The sequence below is a fragment of the Carcharodon carcharias genome, chromosome 4 (assembly GCF_017639515.1).
Source record: "Carcharodon carcharias isolate sCarCar2 chromosome 4, sCarCar2.pri, whole genome shotgun sequence".
Classification (NCBI taxonomy): Eukaryota; Metazoa; Chordata; class Chondrichthyes; order Lamniformes; family Lamnidae; genus Carcharodon; species Carcharodon carcharias.
In genome coordinates, this window is record NC_054470.1 from 109,434,164 (window position 1) to 109,451,383 (window position 17,220).

The window sequence follows — 17,220 nt, forward strand, 5'->3', positions numbered from 1 at the left end:
GTGGCAATTCGATGCATGGGGAGGAGGTAGTGGTGGGAGTAGGGGGGTTGGAGAGAGGTATGATATACACCGGAATTATTCTGACCTGGGAACAGAAGCAGTTGAGCAGAAACGGACCTGGGTGTAAACTTCACTTCCAGAGCAGGGTTTAAAAAAAATCAAACAGAGACATCACAGGAAAACCATAAGTTCACTGGTTGTAAAGAAACTGATATTAGGGAGTGTCTTTAAATAGCTGTAAATTAGAAAAACATATTATTTTTGAAGAAGTGACTACTTGGATTTGAGTAAGAAACACTAGGAATAAGGGGAAGTCAGGGCCAGTAATGTAAAGTAACATAAGTAAACCAAAGTAAAATAAAGGTAACGGAAGTAGTTAAAGCATGGCAGGGCAGCTTGGTTGTGTGGAACATATGTCCTGTAATATGTGGGAAATTATGGACACCACTGGTGACCTAGATGACCACATGTACAGGAAGTGTCACCAGCTGCAGAAACTTGAGCTCCCGGTTTTGGAGCTCGGGCAATGGCAGGAGCCACTGTGGCACATCCGCAAGGCTGACAGCTACGTGGATAGCACATTCAGCGAGGTGGTCACATTGCCAGTTAGGACCATGGAGGGAGAAACAGAATGGATGACCACCCGGCAGTACAAGAAAACCAGGCAGGTACTGCTGGAGACCCCTGGGGTTCTGCTTGCTAATCGGTTTTCCATTTTGGATACTGGGGAGGGTGTTGGTTGCTCAGAGGAGTGCATTCAGAGCAAGTTTGTGGCACCACAAGCGTCTTGGCAATGCAGGAGGGGAGGCAGAAGAAAGGAAGAGCAATAGTGATAGGGGATTTGTTAGTGAGGGCAACAGACTGGCATTTCTGCAGCCATCGATGTGACTCCAGGACGGTATGTTGCCTCCCTGGAGCCAGGGTCAAGTTTGAGCAGCTGTAGGACATTCTTCTGGGGGAGGGTGAACAGCCAGATGTCATGGTCCACATTGGTACCAATGATCTATGTAGGAAAGGGGATGTGGTCCTGCAGTCAGAATTTAAGGAGCTAGGTAGATGATCAGCAAGCAGGACCTCAAAAGTAGTAATCTCAGGGTGCCACGTATAAGTACAGAAATAGGATGATAAGGCAGATGAATGCATGGCCGGAAAGATGGTGCAGGAGGCAGGGCTTCAGATTGCTGAGACAGTGGGGCTGGCTCTACGGGAGATGGCACCTGTACAGGACAGATGGACAGGTCACACCTGTACAGGACAGATGGACAGGTCACACCTGTACAGGACAGATGGACAGGTCACACCTGTACAGGACAGATGGACAAGTCACACCTGTACAGGACAGATGGACAAGTCACACCTGTACAGGACAGATGGACAGGTCACACCTGTACAGGACAGATGGACAGGTCACACCTGTACAGGACAGATGGACAGGTCACACCTGTACAGGACAGATGGACAGGTCACACCTGTACAGGACAGATGGACAGGTCACACCTGTACAGGACAGATGGACAAGTCACACCTGTACAGGACAGATGGACAAGTCACACCTGTACAGGACAGATGGACAGGTCACACCTGTACAGGACAGATGGACAGGTCACACCTGTACAGGACAGATGGACAGGTCACACCTGAACAGAACCGGGACTGAGTTCCTTGCAGTGCTGCTAGAGGGGCTTTAAACTAACTTGGCAGAGGTGTGGAAACCAGGAGAGAATATCAGAGAGTAATACCAAAAATACTGGGAAAGATAGATAGCACTAAAATAGAGAATAGTAAGTTAATAGGCAGAGTCGGAGAAAGTAATGAAGTCTAAATCAGGGTTATACTGCATGTATATGAATGCACAGAGTATAATAAATAAGATTGGGGAGTTACAGGCACAGATTGCCATGTGGAATTATGATGCTGTGGCGGTAACAGAGACCTGGCTCAAGGAAGGGCAGGACTAGGTGTTAGACACTCCTGGCCACAAGGTGTTCAGCAAAGATAGGGCTGGAAGAAAAGGAGGAGGGGTGACTATATTGGTTAAGGAAAGCATTGCAGTGCTGGAGAAAGAGGGTGTCCAAGAGGACAGAATCAATTTGGCTAGAGCTAAGGAACAAAAAAAGGATATATTGCTCAGTGTAGTCTATAGGCCACCAACTAATGGAAAAGATTTAGCGGAATAAATCTGCAGAGAAATTAGAGAGAGAACATTATAGTAATTATAATGAGGGGCTTTAATTACCTGAATATAGACCGGGGTAGCGGTAGCGTAAAGGGCAGAGAGGGGCCAGAGTTCCTAGGTGCGTTCAGGAGAATTTTCTACAGCAGTTATGTATCCAGTCCAACAAGAAAGGAGGTAACTGCTGGACCTGGTTCTTGGAAATGAGGTGTACCAAGTAGATCAAGTGTCAGTGGGGAGACATTTAAGATACATTGATCATTGTATCATAAGGTTTAGGATGACAGTATAAAAGGGCAATGGGCAATCCAGAGTAAGAATAATTAACTGGGGGAGAGCTGACTTCAATGGGGCAAGAATGGAGCTGGGCTGGATAGACTGGAACCAAATGTTGGCGGGAAAAACTGTAGCTCAACAATGGGCTACCTTCAAAGAAGAAATGGTCCGGGCACAGTCAAGGTATATTCCCTCAAAAGGGAAAGGTAGGGCAAACTAATTCAGAGCTCCCTGGATGATAATGGAGATAGAAATTAAGATAAAGAAGAAAAAAAGTGTGCTTATGACAGTTGTCAGGTAGAAGATACAGTTGAAAACCAAGCTGAATACAGAAGGTTCAGAGGAGAAGTGAAGAAGCAAATAAGAGAAACAAAGAGGGATTATGAGTAAAGACTGGCAGCCAGCATAAAGTCCCAAAGTATTCTATCAGCACAAAATAGTAAAAGGGTGGTAAAAGGAGGAATAGGGCTGATTGTGAACCTAAAAGGGGATTTACATATTGAGGCAGGGGGCTGGCTGAGATGTTAAATGACTTTACTTTAAGTTACTTTGCATCTGTCTTTATCAAGGAAGTAGGCCATGATGACAGAGGAGGAAACTCTGTCACTAGAAGGGTCCAAAATTGATAAGGAGGAGGTATTAAATAAATTGTTGGTACTTGAAGTTGGCAAGGCACTGGGACCAGATGTGATTTACCCAAGGATATTGAAGGCAGCAAGAGTACAAATTGCAGGGGCACTGGCTGTAATCTATCAGTAATCCCTAGACTCAGGGGAGGTGTCAGAGGGCTGGAGAATTGCAAACATCATGCCCTTGTTCAAAAATGGTTGTAAGGATGAGCCCAGCAAATACAGACCAGTCAGTTTAACTTCAGTGGTGGGCAAGATTCCAGAAACAATTATTCAGGATTGCATTTAAAAGCCACATGGAAAAATGTGGGTTGATTTACAAGATTCAACATGGATTTCTTCAGGGAAAATCATGTTTAACTAACTTGCTGGAGTTTTTTGACGAGGTAACAGAGAGGGTTGATGTGGGTAATGCTGTTATGTGGTGTACATGGACTTCCAAAATGCATTTGATACAGTGCCAACAACAGACTTGTGAGAAAAGTTATAGCTCATGGAATAAAAGGGACAGTAGCAATGTGGATACAAAATTGGTTGAGTAAAAGGAAACAGCGGGTAATGGTTACTGGATATTTTTTGGTCTGGAAGAAGGTTTTTAGTCCAGTTCCCCAGGAGTCAGTATTGGGATCTTTGCTTTTCCTAATATGTATTAATGTTCTAGATCTTGGTGTGCAGGGAACAATTTCAAAGTTTGCGGATGATACGAAACTTGGAAGTATTATAATCTGTGAGGATAGTGTGGAACTTCAAAAGGACATAAGACAGGTTGGTGGAGTGGGCAAATAGGTGGCAGATGAAGTTCAATGCAGAGAAGTATGAGATGATTCATTTTAGCAGGAAGAACATGGGGAGACAGTATAAAATAAGGGTTACAACTCTCAAGGGTGTGCAGGAGCAGAGGGACCTGGGTGTAGATGTACATAAGTCATTAAAGTGGCAGGACAGGTAGAGAGAATAAAGCATATGATAACCTAGGCTTTATTAATAAAGGCATAGAGCACAAGAGCAAGGTGGTTAACAGAACACTAGTTAGACCTCAGTTGGAGTACTGTGTACACTTCCAGGTGCCACACTTTGGGAAGAATGTGAGCACATTGGAGTGAATGCAGATGAGGTTTACCAAATTGGTTCCAGAGATGAGAAACTTCAGTTATATTAAGACAGATTGGAGAAGTTGGGACTGTTCTCCTTGGAGAGGAGAAGGCTAAAAGGAAATTTGATAGCAATGTTCAAACAGGGTTCTACAGTGTAGATAGGGAGAAACTATTCCCACTCGTAAAAGGATAGAGAACGAGAGGGCACAGGTTTAAAGTGATTTATAAAAGAAGCAAATGCGATGTGAGAAAAAACTTTTTCACACAATGAACCATGGTGGTTCGGGTCTGGAATGCACTGCCTGGGAGTGTGGTGGAGGCAGGTTCAATCGAGGCATTCAAGAAGACATTAGATGATTACTTACACAGAAACAACGTGTAGGGTACAGGTCAAGGAAATGGCATGGAGTCATAATGCTCATTTGGCGAGCCAGTGCAGACATGATGGGCCGAATGGCCTCCTTCTGCACTGTAACAAATCTGTGATTCTGTCCTGGTCAACATATATCCTCAACCAACATCACAAAATTCAGATTATCTGCTTATCATCACATTTCTGTTATTGGGAGCTTGCCTTGTGCAAATTGGCTGCCACATTTCCTATCTTACAACAACATCTACATTTCAAAAATACTTCTTTGGCTCTGAAGCACTTTGGGGCTTGATGATTACAGAGGGCGCTATCGAAATTCAAATCTCTCTTTGTTCTTTTATGTTTCACTGATATGCAGAATGATAGCTTTATAATAGCTGGAGACATACCCTCAATCATCTCACTCCCACATTTGAGAATTTGCTCCCAAACACTACTACCTTTCGTATAACCCTCTTTAAAATCCATCCCTATAACCTCTTTAAAATCCACCTCTTTGACTAAGCCTTCGTTCACCCTTCTAATATCATCTTCTTTAGGTCAGCATCCATGTTTGCCTGATTTATATGTGTGTGAAGCATCTTGGAATTTTTTTTCTAGGAGTGGAGGGCTGTTAAAGGCACAAGAAACTTGTTGCTGCCATTCACCTTCCACCTGTTCTATTTTACTACTCTGCACTGACACACAATATAGTCTCAGATCTACATTGTGCTCAATTTTGCAATCTCCACTCTGCGAGCCAGAGGAACTACGTGAACTTAATATAAAGCAACAAAGAACGTGTCCAGATAGGGTGTAAATGGCTGGATAGGAGCTGGCTGAAAGCAAAGTGAACAAATAAAGAAAGAAACAAGACAAAATGGAGGAAGGGTTTATGATCTAAAAGTGCTGAACTCAATGTTGAGTCCAGAAGGCTGTGGAGTGCCAAATCGAAAGATAAGGGCTGTTTCTTGAGATTGCTTGAGTTTCACTGGAACACTGCAGCAGGCCAAGAACAGAAAGGTCAGAGCTGCAGAGAGACGGAGAATTGAAATCACAAACTTAGGGTCATGCTTGCAGATTGAACAGGGGTGTTCTACAAAGCAGTCACTCAGTCTGCGTTTGGTCTCCCCAATGCAGAGGGGATCAGATTGTGAATAGCAAATACTGTATGCTAAATTGAAATAATTACAGGTAAATTGCTGTTTCACTTGGAGAAGTGTTTGGGGCCATGGTAACCCCTCCAACTCTACCATGACTGCTAAATAATATTGTGAAAGAATTTGGGGTTTAGACTGGAATACCATAAAAAATTAAAAAGGAAAATTGGCCAAACTCTTAAGGGATGGGCAGGAAGTATCTGATCAGGATACAGGAACACTGTCACCCTGCCAGTGGGAACAATAGATTGAAAATCTTCCATTCTCCATACTGACATCTTTCACTGATTTACACCCAAAGAGGGAAGACAAATTAAAAAGGCAAAGCATTGGAATGACTTTCAAAAGGGTGCAAAAGTGACAACGTTGATGTTACACAGTCTTTCTGATGGCATCATGACTGTTTATAGATTAAATCTTGAATGATTTACAGATATCAACAAAACTGAATGGCAGAATGCCTTAAACCACACTGCAAAGCAATTCATTCCAAGTAACATAGCAGCAGCTTACTGGAGCGCGATAAAGGCACTTTGGTGCAGATGAAAGGGCAAGAATAAAAGGTTGATTGAATTCCTGCGTGGTTAGATGCGTGGATGTTGTTTTTTATTTGTACTACATTGTCGCTACTAAATATAATTCTGCCCCTCACCCACGTGTCTGGTACAAAGAGAACCTAGTAGGCTCCAATACAAGCTATGTGGCTATCCTGATGATATTTGCCAATGTGGCAATGTGGTTGACTCTTAAATGCTTTCTGAAACAGCCGAGCAAGCTACTCAGTTGTAACAAACCGATATAAAGACACAGAAAAAAGGGATGAAACCAGATGGACCACTAGCATCAACCTAGGCAGCGGAAACAACAACGGCAATCGCAGCCCTGTCGACCCTGCAAAGTCCTCCTTTCTAACATCTGGAGGCTAATGCCAAAATTGGGAGAGCTGTCTCACAGACTAGTCAAGCAACAGCCTGACATTGTCATCCTCATGGAATCATACCTTACAGATAATGTCCCAGACTCCACCATCACCATCCCTGGGTATGTCCTGTCCCACCGACAGGACAGATCCAGCAGAGGAGGCAGCACAGTGGTATACAGTCGGGAGGGTGTTGCCCTGGGAGTCCTCAACATTGAATCTGAATCCCATGAAGTCTCATGGCATCAGGTCAAACATGGGCAAGGAAACCTCCGGCTGATTATCACCTACCGGCCTCCCTCAGCTGATGAATCAGTGCTCCTCTATGTTGAACATCACTTGGAGAAAGCACTGAGGTTGGCAAGGGAACAGAATGTTCTCTAGGTGGGGGACTTCAACGTCCATTACCAAGAGTGACTCGGTAGCACCACTACTGACCGAGCTGGCCGAGTCTTAAGTGACATAGCTGCTAGACTGAGTCTGCAGTAGGTGGTGAGGGAACCGACAAGAGGGAAAAACATACTTGACCTCCTCCTTACCAACCTGCCTGCCGCAGATGCATCTGTCCATGACAGTATCAGTAGGAGTGGCCACCGCACATTGTGGAGATAAAGTCCCATCTCCATATTGAGGATACCCTCCATTGTGTTGTGTGGCACTACCACTGTGCTAAATGGATAGATTTCGAACAAATCTAGCAACTCAAGACTGGGCATCCATGAGGCGCTGTGGGCCATCAGCAGCAGCAGAATTGCACTCGAACACTATCTGTAACTTCATGGCCCAGCATATTCCCCCACTCAACCGTTACCATCAAACCAGGGGATCAACCCTGGTTCAACGAAAAGTGCAGGAGGGCATGCCAGGCCTACCAAAAAATAAGAGGTCAACTTGGTGAAGCTCTAACACAGGACTATTTGCATGCCAAACAGCATAAACAGCAAGTGATAGACAGAGCTAAACGATCCAACAACCAACGAATCAGATCTAAGCTCTGCAGTCCTGCCACATCCAGTCGTGAATGGTGGTGGACAATTAAACAACTCACTGGAGGAGGTGAATCCAAAAGTATCCCCATCCTCAATGATGGAGGAGCACAGCACAGCAGTGCAAAAGATAAAGCTGAAGAATTCGCAACAATCTTCAGTCAGAAGTGCCAGGTGGATAATCTATCTTGGCCTTCTCCGGAGGTCCCAAGCATCACAGATGCAAATCTTCAGCCAATTGGATTCACTCCATGCGATATCAAGAAATGACTGAAGACACTGGATAGTGCAAAGGCTATGGGCCTTGGCAACATTCCGGCAATAGTACTGAAGACTTGTGCTACAGGTCTTGCCTCGTCCCTAGCCAAACTGTTCCAGTACAGCTACAACACTGGCATGTACCCGGCTACGTTGCTTCATCAATGACCTTCCTTCCATCATAAGGTCAGAAGTGGGGATATTCGCTGATGATTGCACAATGTTCAGCACCATTTGCAACTTCTCAAACTGAAGCAGTCCATGTGCAAATGCAGCAGGACCTGGACAATATCCAGGCTTGGGCTGACAAGTGGCTAGTAACATTCGCACCACACAAGTGTCAGGCAATGACTATCTCCTACAAGAGATGATTCAACCATCGCCCCTTGATCTTCAATGGCATTACCATCACTGAATTCCCCCACTATCTACATCCTGGGGGTTACCATTGACCAGAAACTGAACTGGACTAGCCATATAAATACTGTGGCTACAAGAGCAGTTCAGAGGCTAGGAATCATACGAGTAACTCATCTCCTGACTCCCCAAAACCTGTCCATCATCTACAAGGCACAAGTCAGGAGTGTGATGGAATACTCCCCACTTGCCTGGATGAGAACAACACTGAAGAAGCTGGACACCGTCCAGGACAAAGCAGTTCGCTTGGTTGGCACCACATCCACAAACATTCATTCCCTCCACCACCGACACACAGTAGCAGCAGTGTGTACCATCTACAAGATGCATTGCAGGAACTCACCAAGGCTCCTTAGACAGCACCTTCCAAACCCACGACCACTACCATCTAGAAGGACAAGGGCAGCAGATACATGGGAACACAACCACCTGCAAGTTCCGGCGAGCAGGGGGGTGGGGCCCGCTCACCAACCCATAAAATGGCGCGGGATGATGTGGGGCGGAGCTCCCGACGTTACCCTGCCTCATTTCAATTTTCAGGTCGGCGGGGGCTCAGCCGAATCAGCCGTGTGTCTGCAGATCTGTCAATGGCCAATTGAGGCCATTGACAAAGTAATTAACATGATTAGTGGACCTACCCGTCCAACTTTAAGGATGGTGGGCAGGCCGGGCGCCCTGGCAGGCATTGGACAAAGCATGAAACCTCATCCACAGGCGGAATGAGGTTTCATGTAGGTTTTAAAAATTTAATAAAAGTGTATTTAAAAGTGATGGGCATGAACCAACTCATGTGACAGTGTCACATGAGGAGACATGTCAGGGAAATTTTTTTTCTACTTTTAGGATTTTTTATTGTGGAGCCGATCTCCCCGAGGCAGCACTTAGCCTCAGGGAGATGAGTGCGCTCTTTCGCATGCTTGCGTGAAAGTACATACTCTTGGCACAGGGAATCCCCTGCCCACCACCCCACCGACCGCACAGCGCTTCCTTGTGGACGTCACGCTGGGCAGGCCTTAATTGGCCCACCCATGTAAAATGGCGGCCACGTCTCCACACACCCGCTCCTGAACATTCCCCACCCGACGGAGGGAAAATTCTATCCTTGGAAATGTATCCCCATTCCTTCACTGTCACTGGGTCAAAATCCTGGAACTCTCTTCCTAACAGCACTGTGGGTGTACCTACACCACATAGACTGCAGCGGTTCAAGAAGGCAGCTCACCACCACCTTCTCAAGGGCAACTAGGGATGGGCAATCAATGCTGGTCTAGCCAGTGATGCCCAGGTCCCATGAATGAATTAAAAAAAACATGGCATGCACACACTCTCCTTGGATCCCACTTACCCAAGTCCAGTGCAAATGGGTGAACAAGACCCAAGGCTTAGGGCCCCATATTTAAAAATGAGTGTAACGTACATCAGGCAAGGGTAGAGTTATAGTGAACTTATAGCATACAAGCAGGACTTTCAGCCCAAAAGATCAATGCTCTACACACATCTCCTCCAGCCCCAGCCCTCTCAGAATATCCTTCTATTCCTTTTTCCCTCATGTGCTTATCTAGCTTCCCCTCAAAAGTTATTTGACTTGGCTGCCCCTGTTTCCATTTAGCCCAAATTCCTCTCAAACCAGTATCGTAATAAATGGCCTGATCTGATCCTAGTAAAACAGTCTTTGCCACCCTATTCCAAAAATGCAGGAAAATTAGTGAAATGCACACTACCCCTTCAAGAAAATGTTTAAAAAAAAGAAAGTCCTTCACTCAGATCACACAGCTGCTGACTAGCCTCCTTCACACACTGTAGTCGATAGTAACAGGATAAGAATGCCAAGGTCGTACGGTGAGCCAGTTTAGCAGAACCACTTTGAGAAAGAAATTTGCAATTGTATGTGAAACATTGCAATAAAGAGCATTCCGTTATTCTCGAGTCTACACCAAAATTAGTAAACCTTTCACCCACATTTTTTTTTGTTGCAACCCAGCTGACAGTAGAAACATTGTTAAACCCCAAACCTTTGCACAAAGACACCCACACAATTGTAGCTCTGCACCTCCAAACTCCCTCCTCCCAGCCTCCATCGGCTGCAACATGCCCTCTTCCTTTCCCAAGGACCACAGTCATTCATGACGGGTTGACAATTATTGAAATATCATTCTTCCAGTTCCTCACTCAAGTGTCTGTCCTTCATTTGCAACCCTAGACAATGAATGCTCTACTTTTGTCGATTGAGGTGGGGTGAAGGGTGGCAGAATCAATTGGCAGCCACCATCCTGTCCTGGCCCACAACTTTCATCCTTTCCAAAATGGAGCCACTTGGATGGTGATGAGGAGTGAAGTGCCCTCAGCAACTTTTCCCTTCATCAGAAGATACAGGGATTAATTTTAACACCTGCACCACTTCATGGGCCAAGACTAGAAATCATCACACAGACCAGGGATTAAACTTTCCTGATGTCTATGGCTACATACCACATCCCAATGTGCATTCACCCATTCAGCCACTGGTGAAACCCAAATAGTTCAAGCCAAATTTTCCCCTCCCGCTGCACTTGAAACCACAAGGGAACGAACCTGCACCCTGGTCTCTTATATTGCCGCTCTATGGTTATGATCAGGTGTCCAAGAATGGATTAAGTTAACCTGGGATTGATAAACCATTTCATCAGTAATAAGAGAGAGCAAGTGGCAACACATATTCTACCAATCAACGCAGCAGCCTTTGTGCATTTTGGTTAAAGAAAACTTGCATTATCAGCACAAAAATTGCAACACACAAGCATCACTGGATAAATGTCAATCCTAAACCAAGATTCCGAATTTTTTTTACGTGACTGCTTCAGCTGGAAGACGAGGTGACATTTCTAAAGCAGATGACAATCAGGAAAATGCTGCCAGTGGAAGAAGTCCATTATCTGCTACAGCCATGAAAAGAATGAAGTAGGTGCAGAAACCTATTCTTACTATGTTTAATAGGTAGATAACCTTACACTGAATCAGGCAGAAGACATTCTGTGAATCACAACTATTTTATTGTCAAACTATAGCTCAGTACAAATACCAGTTTCCACTCTTCCCTTCTGGACCCTCCCTCTGTCCAGACGCAAACCCCACTACCGTGGAGAAATCAGCTCTCAAGTCCAGGCCTCAATGAGCATCACCTGCTCTCAATTCACTCTGAAGCTTGCCCTGGTTCACTCTTAAAGGGACCTGCATTTCTAACACTGTCATCCAGTGCTGCACCACAAATGGTTTTGACCTCTGTAGCCTAGAAGGACAAAAGCAGCATGTGTGCAGGAACATCAACAACTCCAAGTTTCCTTCCAAATCTCGCACACATCTTGACTTTGCCATTCCTTTCTTGTCGCTGAGTCAAGATCCTGGAGCACCCTACCTGACAGCACTGTGGGAGCACCTTTGCCACATGGACTGCAGTGGTTCAAGAAGCTGTCACCTCTTCAAGGATAATGAGGAATGGATAATAAATGCTGCTCTTGCAAGGGCCACCCACATCCCGAGAAAATTTGCAAATGTAAAAAGCCAAACCACTATGTAGAACAGCACAGAAACTAGCTGTTCAGCTCAACTGATTAGTGTTGATGTTTACACAAGCTTCCTCCCACCTTACTTCAATTCACCCTATGAGCATGTTCTTTTATTCCTTTCTCTCTCACATACTTATCTAGCTTCCCCTTAAATGCATCTATGGAATAGCAAAAACATCTCCTTTTGAGTCTCCACACTGTTTTGAAGCACAAATGCAGATAGCTAGGGTGTTGAGACATAGTTCTAGGCACAAATCCACACCTCAGATGGGTTATACAAGACAGTGCGAGGTAGTGGCAGAGCTTGGATGCTGCTCTGTGAGTTGAGGTAAATGCACTTTAAGGGGTAAAATTCATTTCAGCTTCCTTTCTTATTTCATGGAATGTGCCCAAGAGGTCCACAAGACAGAAAAAAAAAACCTTGGACACTTATCAGACACAGGCACAGTCTGTGCCTTTGCAGTGTTCAGGAGGATTAATTGTGCCTGCAGCAGATGTGAGACATTGACAGATTTCAGTTATCAAATCACTCAAGCACACAAACGTGTGTGTTTTATTTCACCGTGTGACTCAGTGTGTATCAATTATGATGTACCATTCTCAGTAATGAATTGCAACAACAGGCAAAAACATCTTTTCACTCAATATCCCATCCAGCTCATGGGGTAATTCAGCTCAAGGGGTGGGCAACTGGTAGGGACGTGCTCTAAACTGGCCATTTGAAGGGAAATTTGGCAGAGGGCGCGGGGGTAAGGAGAATTGACAATCCCAACTGGTAGGTGACCACCAATTCTCTATGGCGGCTTCCAGGAACAATAGCTCACTTCCACTCATGAACCAGGTATGATCAGGGCTCACCACCTAAGATAATCACAAAAGACTTTTAACTTACCATCACCCAGCAGAAAAGAATTTTTCTTCTCTTTATTCTTTCCTGAGACGTGGGCATCATTGGCAAGGCCAGCATTTGTTGCCCATCTCTAACTGCCCTGGATCTGAGTGGCTCATAGGCCATTTCAGAGGGCAGTTAAGAGTCAACCACATTGCTGTGGGTCTGGAGTCACATGTAGGCCAGACAAGGATGGCAGATTTCCTTCCCAAAAGGACATTGGTGAAGCAGATGGGTTTTATAACAATCAATGATAGTTGCCATGGTCACCATTACTCAGACTAGCTTTATATTCCAGATTTATTAATTGAATTTAAATTCCACCAGCTGCCATGTGGGATTTGAACCCATGTCCCCAGAGTATTAGCTGGGCTTCTGTATTACTCATTCATTGCCACTACATCACCTTCTCCTCCAAAATACATGGGATTGGTATGAAGTTGTAAAAATACAGCATTGCTGAACCAGGCATATGCTAAAGGTACTCGAACTGTCCGTGTAGCTATTCTGCTTGGTCCAATGTTTTCAATCAGAATTAACAGATCCTTTGCAAAAAATCTGTCCTGGAAAATGAAGTCCCTCAGCCCCGGTAACATCCTGGTAAATCTCTTCCATACCTTTTCTAAGGCCTTTACATCATTCCTGAAGTATGGTGCCCAGAATTGTGCACAACACTCCAGCTGAAGTCTAATCAGTGATTGACTGTCAGTCATGGCTCAGTGTGCAGCACCCTCACCTGAGTCGAAAGGTGCCAACTTCAAGTCCCACTCCAATGCTCGAATACAAAGGTCAAGGCTCACACTCCGGTGCAGTACTAAGGGAGTGCTGCACTGTTGGAGGTGCCGTCATTTGGATGAGATGTTAAACCAAGGCCTCATCTGTCATCTCCAGTGGACATAAAAGATCCCATGGAATTATTTCAAAGAAGAGCAGGGGAGTCAGGTGTCCTGACCAAGATTTATCTCTTAATCAACATCACAAATGCAGATAAACTGGTCATTATCATATTGTTGTTGTGGGAGCTTGCTGTGTGCAAATTAGCTACCGCATTTCCTAAGATACAACAGTGACTACACTTCAAGAAGTAGTTCATTGGATGTAAAGAGCTTTGAGGCATCCAGTGGTCATGGAAAGTGCGACATAAATGCAAGTCTTTCATTCTTTATAAAGCTCCAGGTTGACCTCCTTGCTTGTTTATTCTATTCCCCTATTACTAAAGCCAATTAACCAACATACTTACTCTCTTCTGCCGCAGTGTATATCGTGCCTGGTAACTTTGGGTGTGCTTGTGCAGTTTTTGCGGCAATCACAACATTAGCACCATCTTTGGCTGCCTTCAAGGCGATCGCTTTGCCAATGCCACGACTGGCACCTGTAATGAAGAGAGTGCGTCCTGCTAGTTTCCTAGAATGGGATAAGAGGGGAGAAATTCATTAGAACTTGTTTTCAGATTTTGAAATTAAACCAAAAAATGAGATTGCACACATTGTTTCTTTCAAACCACCTCCTCCTTGTTTCAGCTAAGTTTGATGGGAACAGCATACCCTTTATTGTCTTGCTCCCCCTTCCCCGACCCCACCATCCCACCTCCCCCCACCAAGTGTCCATCTTTCAGGCTCGAGCTATGAAGCGACAAGTGCAATTATATCACCCTCTATCGCCAGCGCAGCTGAGACCTGGTAACCTGGCGCATTCTCAAAATTGAACTTGGGAACTTAGCGAGCTTGTGAGGATAAAGTGCCATCTGGCCCAAGTCTTTTTAATTAACCTCTCGATCACCACCTCTGACAATCTGGTTTTCACAAACACATCTAAACCTGTAATAACAATAGAAAAACACTTTACTATTTAAATGGAGAGATTTCAAAACTCGGTGGTACGGGAGATCTAGGTGTCCTGCTACATGAATCCCAAAAGGTTATATGCAAGTACAGCAAGTGATTAGGAAGGCAGATGCAATTTTGGCCTCAAAATGAGCAATGCTATCACAATGATTTTGCAATTTGTATTTATTACGAGAAGATTTGTGCACTGAGGCCAGAAGTAATGAGTCCACTACCACCACTGGAGAGTTTAAAGATGAAATTAAAACATTTATTAACAAACGAAAAGAAAACTTAAACACACATAAGATTACAATTACACAGTTATTTAATCTTATAACAGTTCCCAAAATTCCGACTCATCTAGATTCCCAACAACACATCCCTTTCAGGCAACAGTCCAAAATAGATTCTTAATCTATAAAACATCCAACAAGATTACCACAAGCACCAATTTTTTCTAGAAGGGAGGTATTTCACAGCTTCGTTCTCCTTCCCACTTGACAGTACTTTTAACAAACATTGATTACTGAAACAGCAGGCTGGCTAGAGGATTTTTCCCAAGTATGTTTCACACAGTGTACCTTTTAAGATCTCACACGGCCACACCAGCTTTACGTCCTTCTTTAAAAAATTTTTTTCCCTTTTGATCTGTTAATACCATTATTTCGACCTGTCTTTGGAAGTTACTTTTCCCAGAGTGTAAAAATCTTTCATGTTGTCATTATGGCCAGCAGTTTTGAGAAAAATAAACATTATAACTTTGCCTTATTTATCTTGCCAGTTGTAAACATCTTACCATACCCCTTAGTAAATCAAACAACCTCCAAAGTTATATAAAAATGCAAACTCCATTCATACTGTATCTGCTGAGACCTCATCCTAGCTTAACCATCTTCATTTCAAATGCTTGTTTTACACCTAACACCTTTTGATGATTCCAACCTTGCAGTCTAACAGTGTGCAGTTTACTTAATCACACACACAGAAACATACACACATACAAACATATGCCTGCTTTAAAGTGCTCCACAGTAATATCAGGAAAAATATGATAGTTTCTTTCCATAAGAGAAACAGTTGATGGGTATTAATTGTCTTTGAGCACATATAAATAGGGGATCCAAGGCCACGTGTTTGCTGCGGTCAAGGAGAGTCTGTGTTCCATATGCAAGTAGATTGCCCGAGGTTGCAGCCCCTCCCTTTCATTATTTGAAGGGGCTGCTGCTGAATTTCTGGTTGCACTTCAGCCCCACACTCTTGATCTTTGGTCACCCTGTGCAGAGGGGGGCAAGGAGGGAGGAAGACCTCCTCCTCGTGAGCCTGCTCCTGGGCTTGGCCAAGGTGGCCATCAACAGGTCCAGGCAGCATGCGGTCAAGGGGGTCGTCTGGCCTGACTGTCTGCCCCTCCTCTGCAGCAACGTTCATGGCCAAGTGGCCCTGGAGAGAGAGCATGCTGTGTCCACCAGTATGTTTGAGCCTTCCACAATTGGTGGGCACCGCGGGGTCTGGGATGCATCATCACCCCCGGGAATGACATTTTGGTTTAATTAGTTAAGTTTCCATTCACGTTTTTGTTTTAGTTACAGTGCCCCACCAGGGGCTGTCACTCCTCTCATTTGTTGATTTTGTTTAATGATTTTTGTTTCACTTAAAGAGTATAAATAGGGTATAGCTGGGACGCTGGGTTGTGCGGGAGGACAGCGGTGAGACTGAACTTATCAATAAACTATTTAAAGAGAAGCTCTGTGTTTTGGTTTTGGCTTCACCAGCCAGCTTAGATCCTGTTAACATGGGAGGTCCACTGCGCAAGTTCACCTTGCACTCATTTGCTGAGATGCACCAGATGATTTACCTACATTTAAATGCCCTTTTCATCCTTCTGAATTGCTTTGTTGCTCTTTATTTCCTCTGCATCCAATTCTATTGCGGTGGTAATGTTAGATATCAGTCAGCAACGCACCTTTGATAAACAAGTTTCCCTGCTAGTTATCCCCTATAAACATAGTAAAATGGGAATTGTTTTCCTAATTGGATGAGGGGATAGAAGAGAATGAATTACAAGTGGGGCTCCCACTGAAGACATTACATTTTATATATCTGTGGAATGAGCTGGTCATATCGCTGCGGCATTCACAGAATTTGGCCAAGTGCTTTACAGATGCAAAAAAAATGACTATTTCAAACTAGTTCAGTGGCAGACATATTAACAAAAGTTGGGAGTCACGCTCCAGCAGCTTGACAAGAGTGCAGAGTGCATTCAAAACTTGAACATTCCAGCCTCCAAAACAAAGGGGGGAAAGGAAGCTAGCCTTTTCAAAAGATAAACATGATGCCTCAAAAGCAACATCTTTCAATTACACTGAAGGATTCAGTCACTGCACCGGACTCCAAACTCAGCTGCAAAGACTGCATACACAAACAGACCAGGCAAAATGGATTGAGTTCTTAAAAGGAGATTTAAGAATTATTATTTTACGAGTCATGTTATTTTACAGTGTCATACTAAAATATAGGAGAGGTCACCACATTATGTAAATTGTACAGAAAAAAAGCTCTGCTTTTGTAACAGCAACAGAGAGATTATTTTGACATTAAAATGAGGTAGGCCAACATGACTGTCTCTGGTGGTTCAGCAGAGCACTCTGTCTCAGAGTCAAAAGCTTGTGGGTCCAAGTTCCATTCCAGGACTTTAGAAAATC

General features: G+C 44.2%; 1 protein-coding gene across 2 annotated transcripts in view; it reads right to left on the reverse strand.

Moving 5' to 3' along the window:
• Window positions 1–17,220, reverse strand: part of hsdl2 (hydroxysteroid dehydrogenase like 2) — a 111,766-nt gene that overhangs the window by 75,831 nt on the left and 18,715 nt on the right. For both annotated transcript variants that reach the window (XM_041186058.1, XM_041186057.1), the window contains exon 2: window positions 13,936–14,099. In XM_041186058.1, coding sequence (XP_041041992.1) covers window positions 13,936–14,099 — 164 coding nt within the window. The remainder of the gene's footprint in view (window positions 1–13,935; window positions 14,100–17,220) is intronic.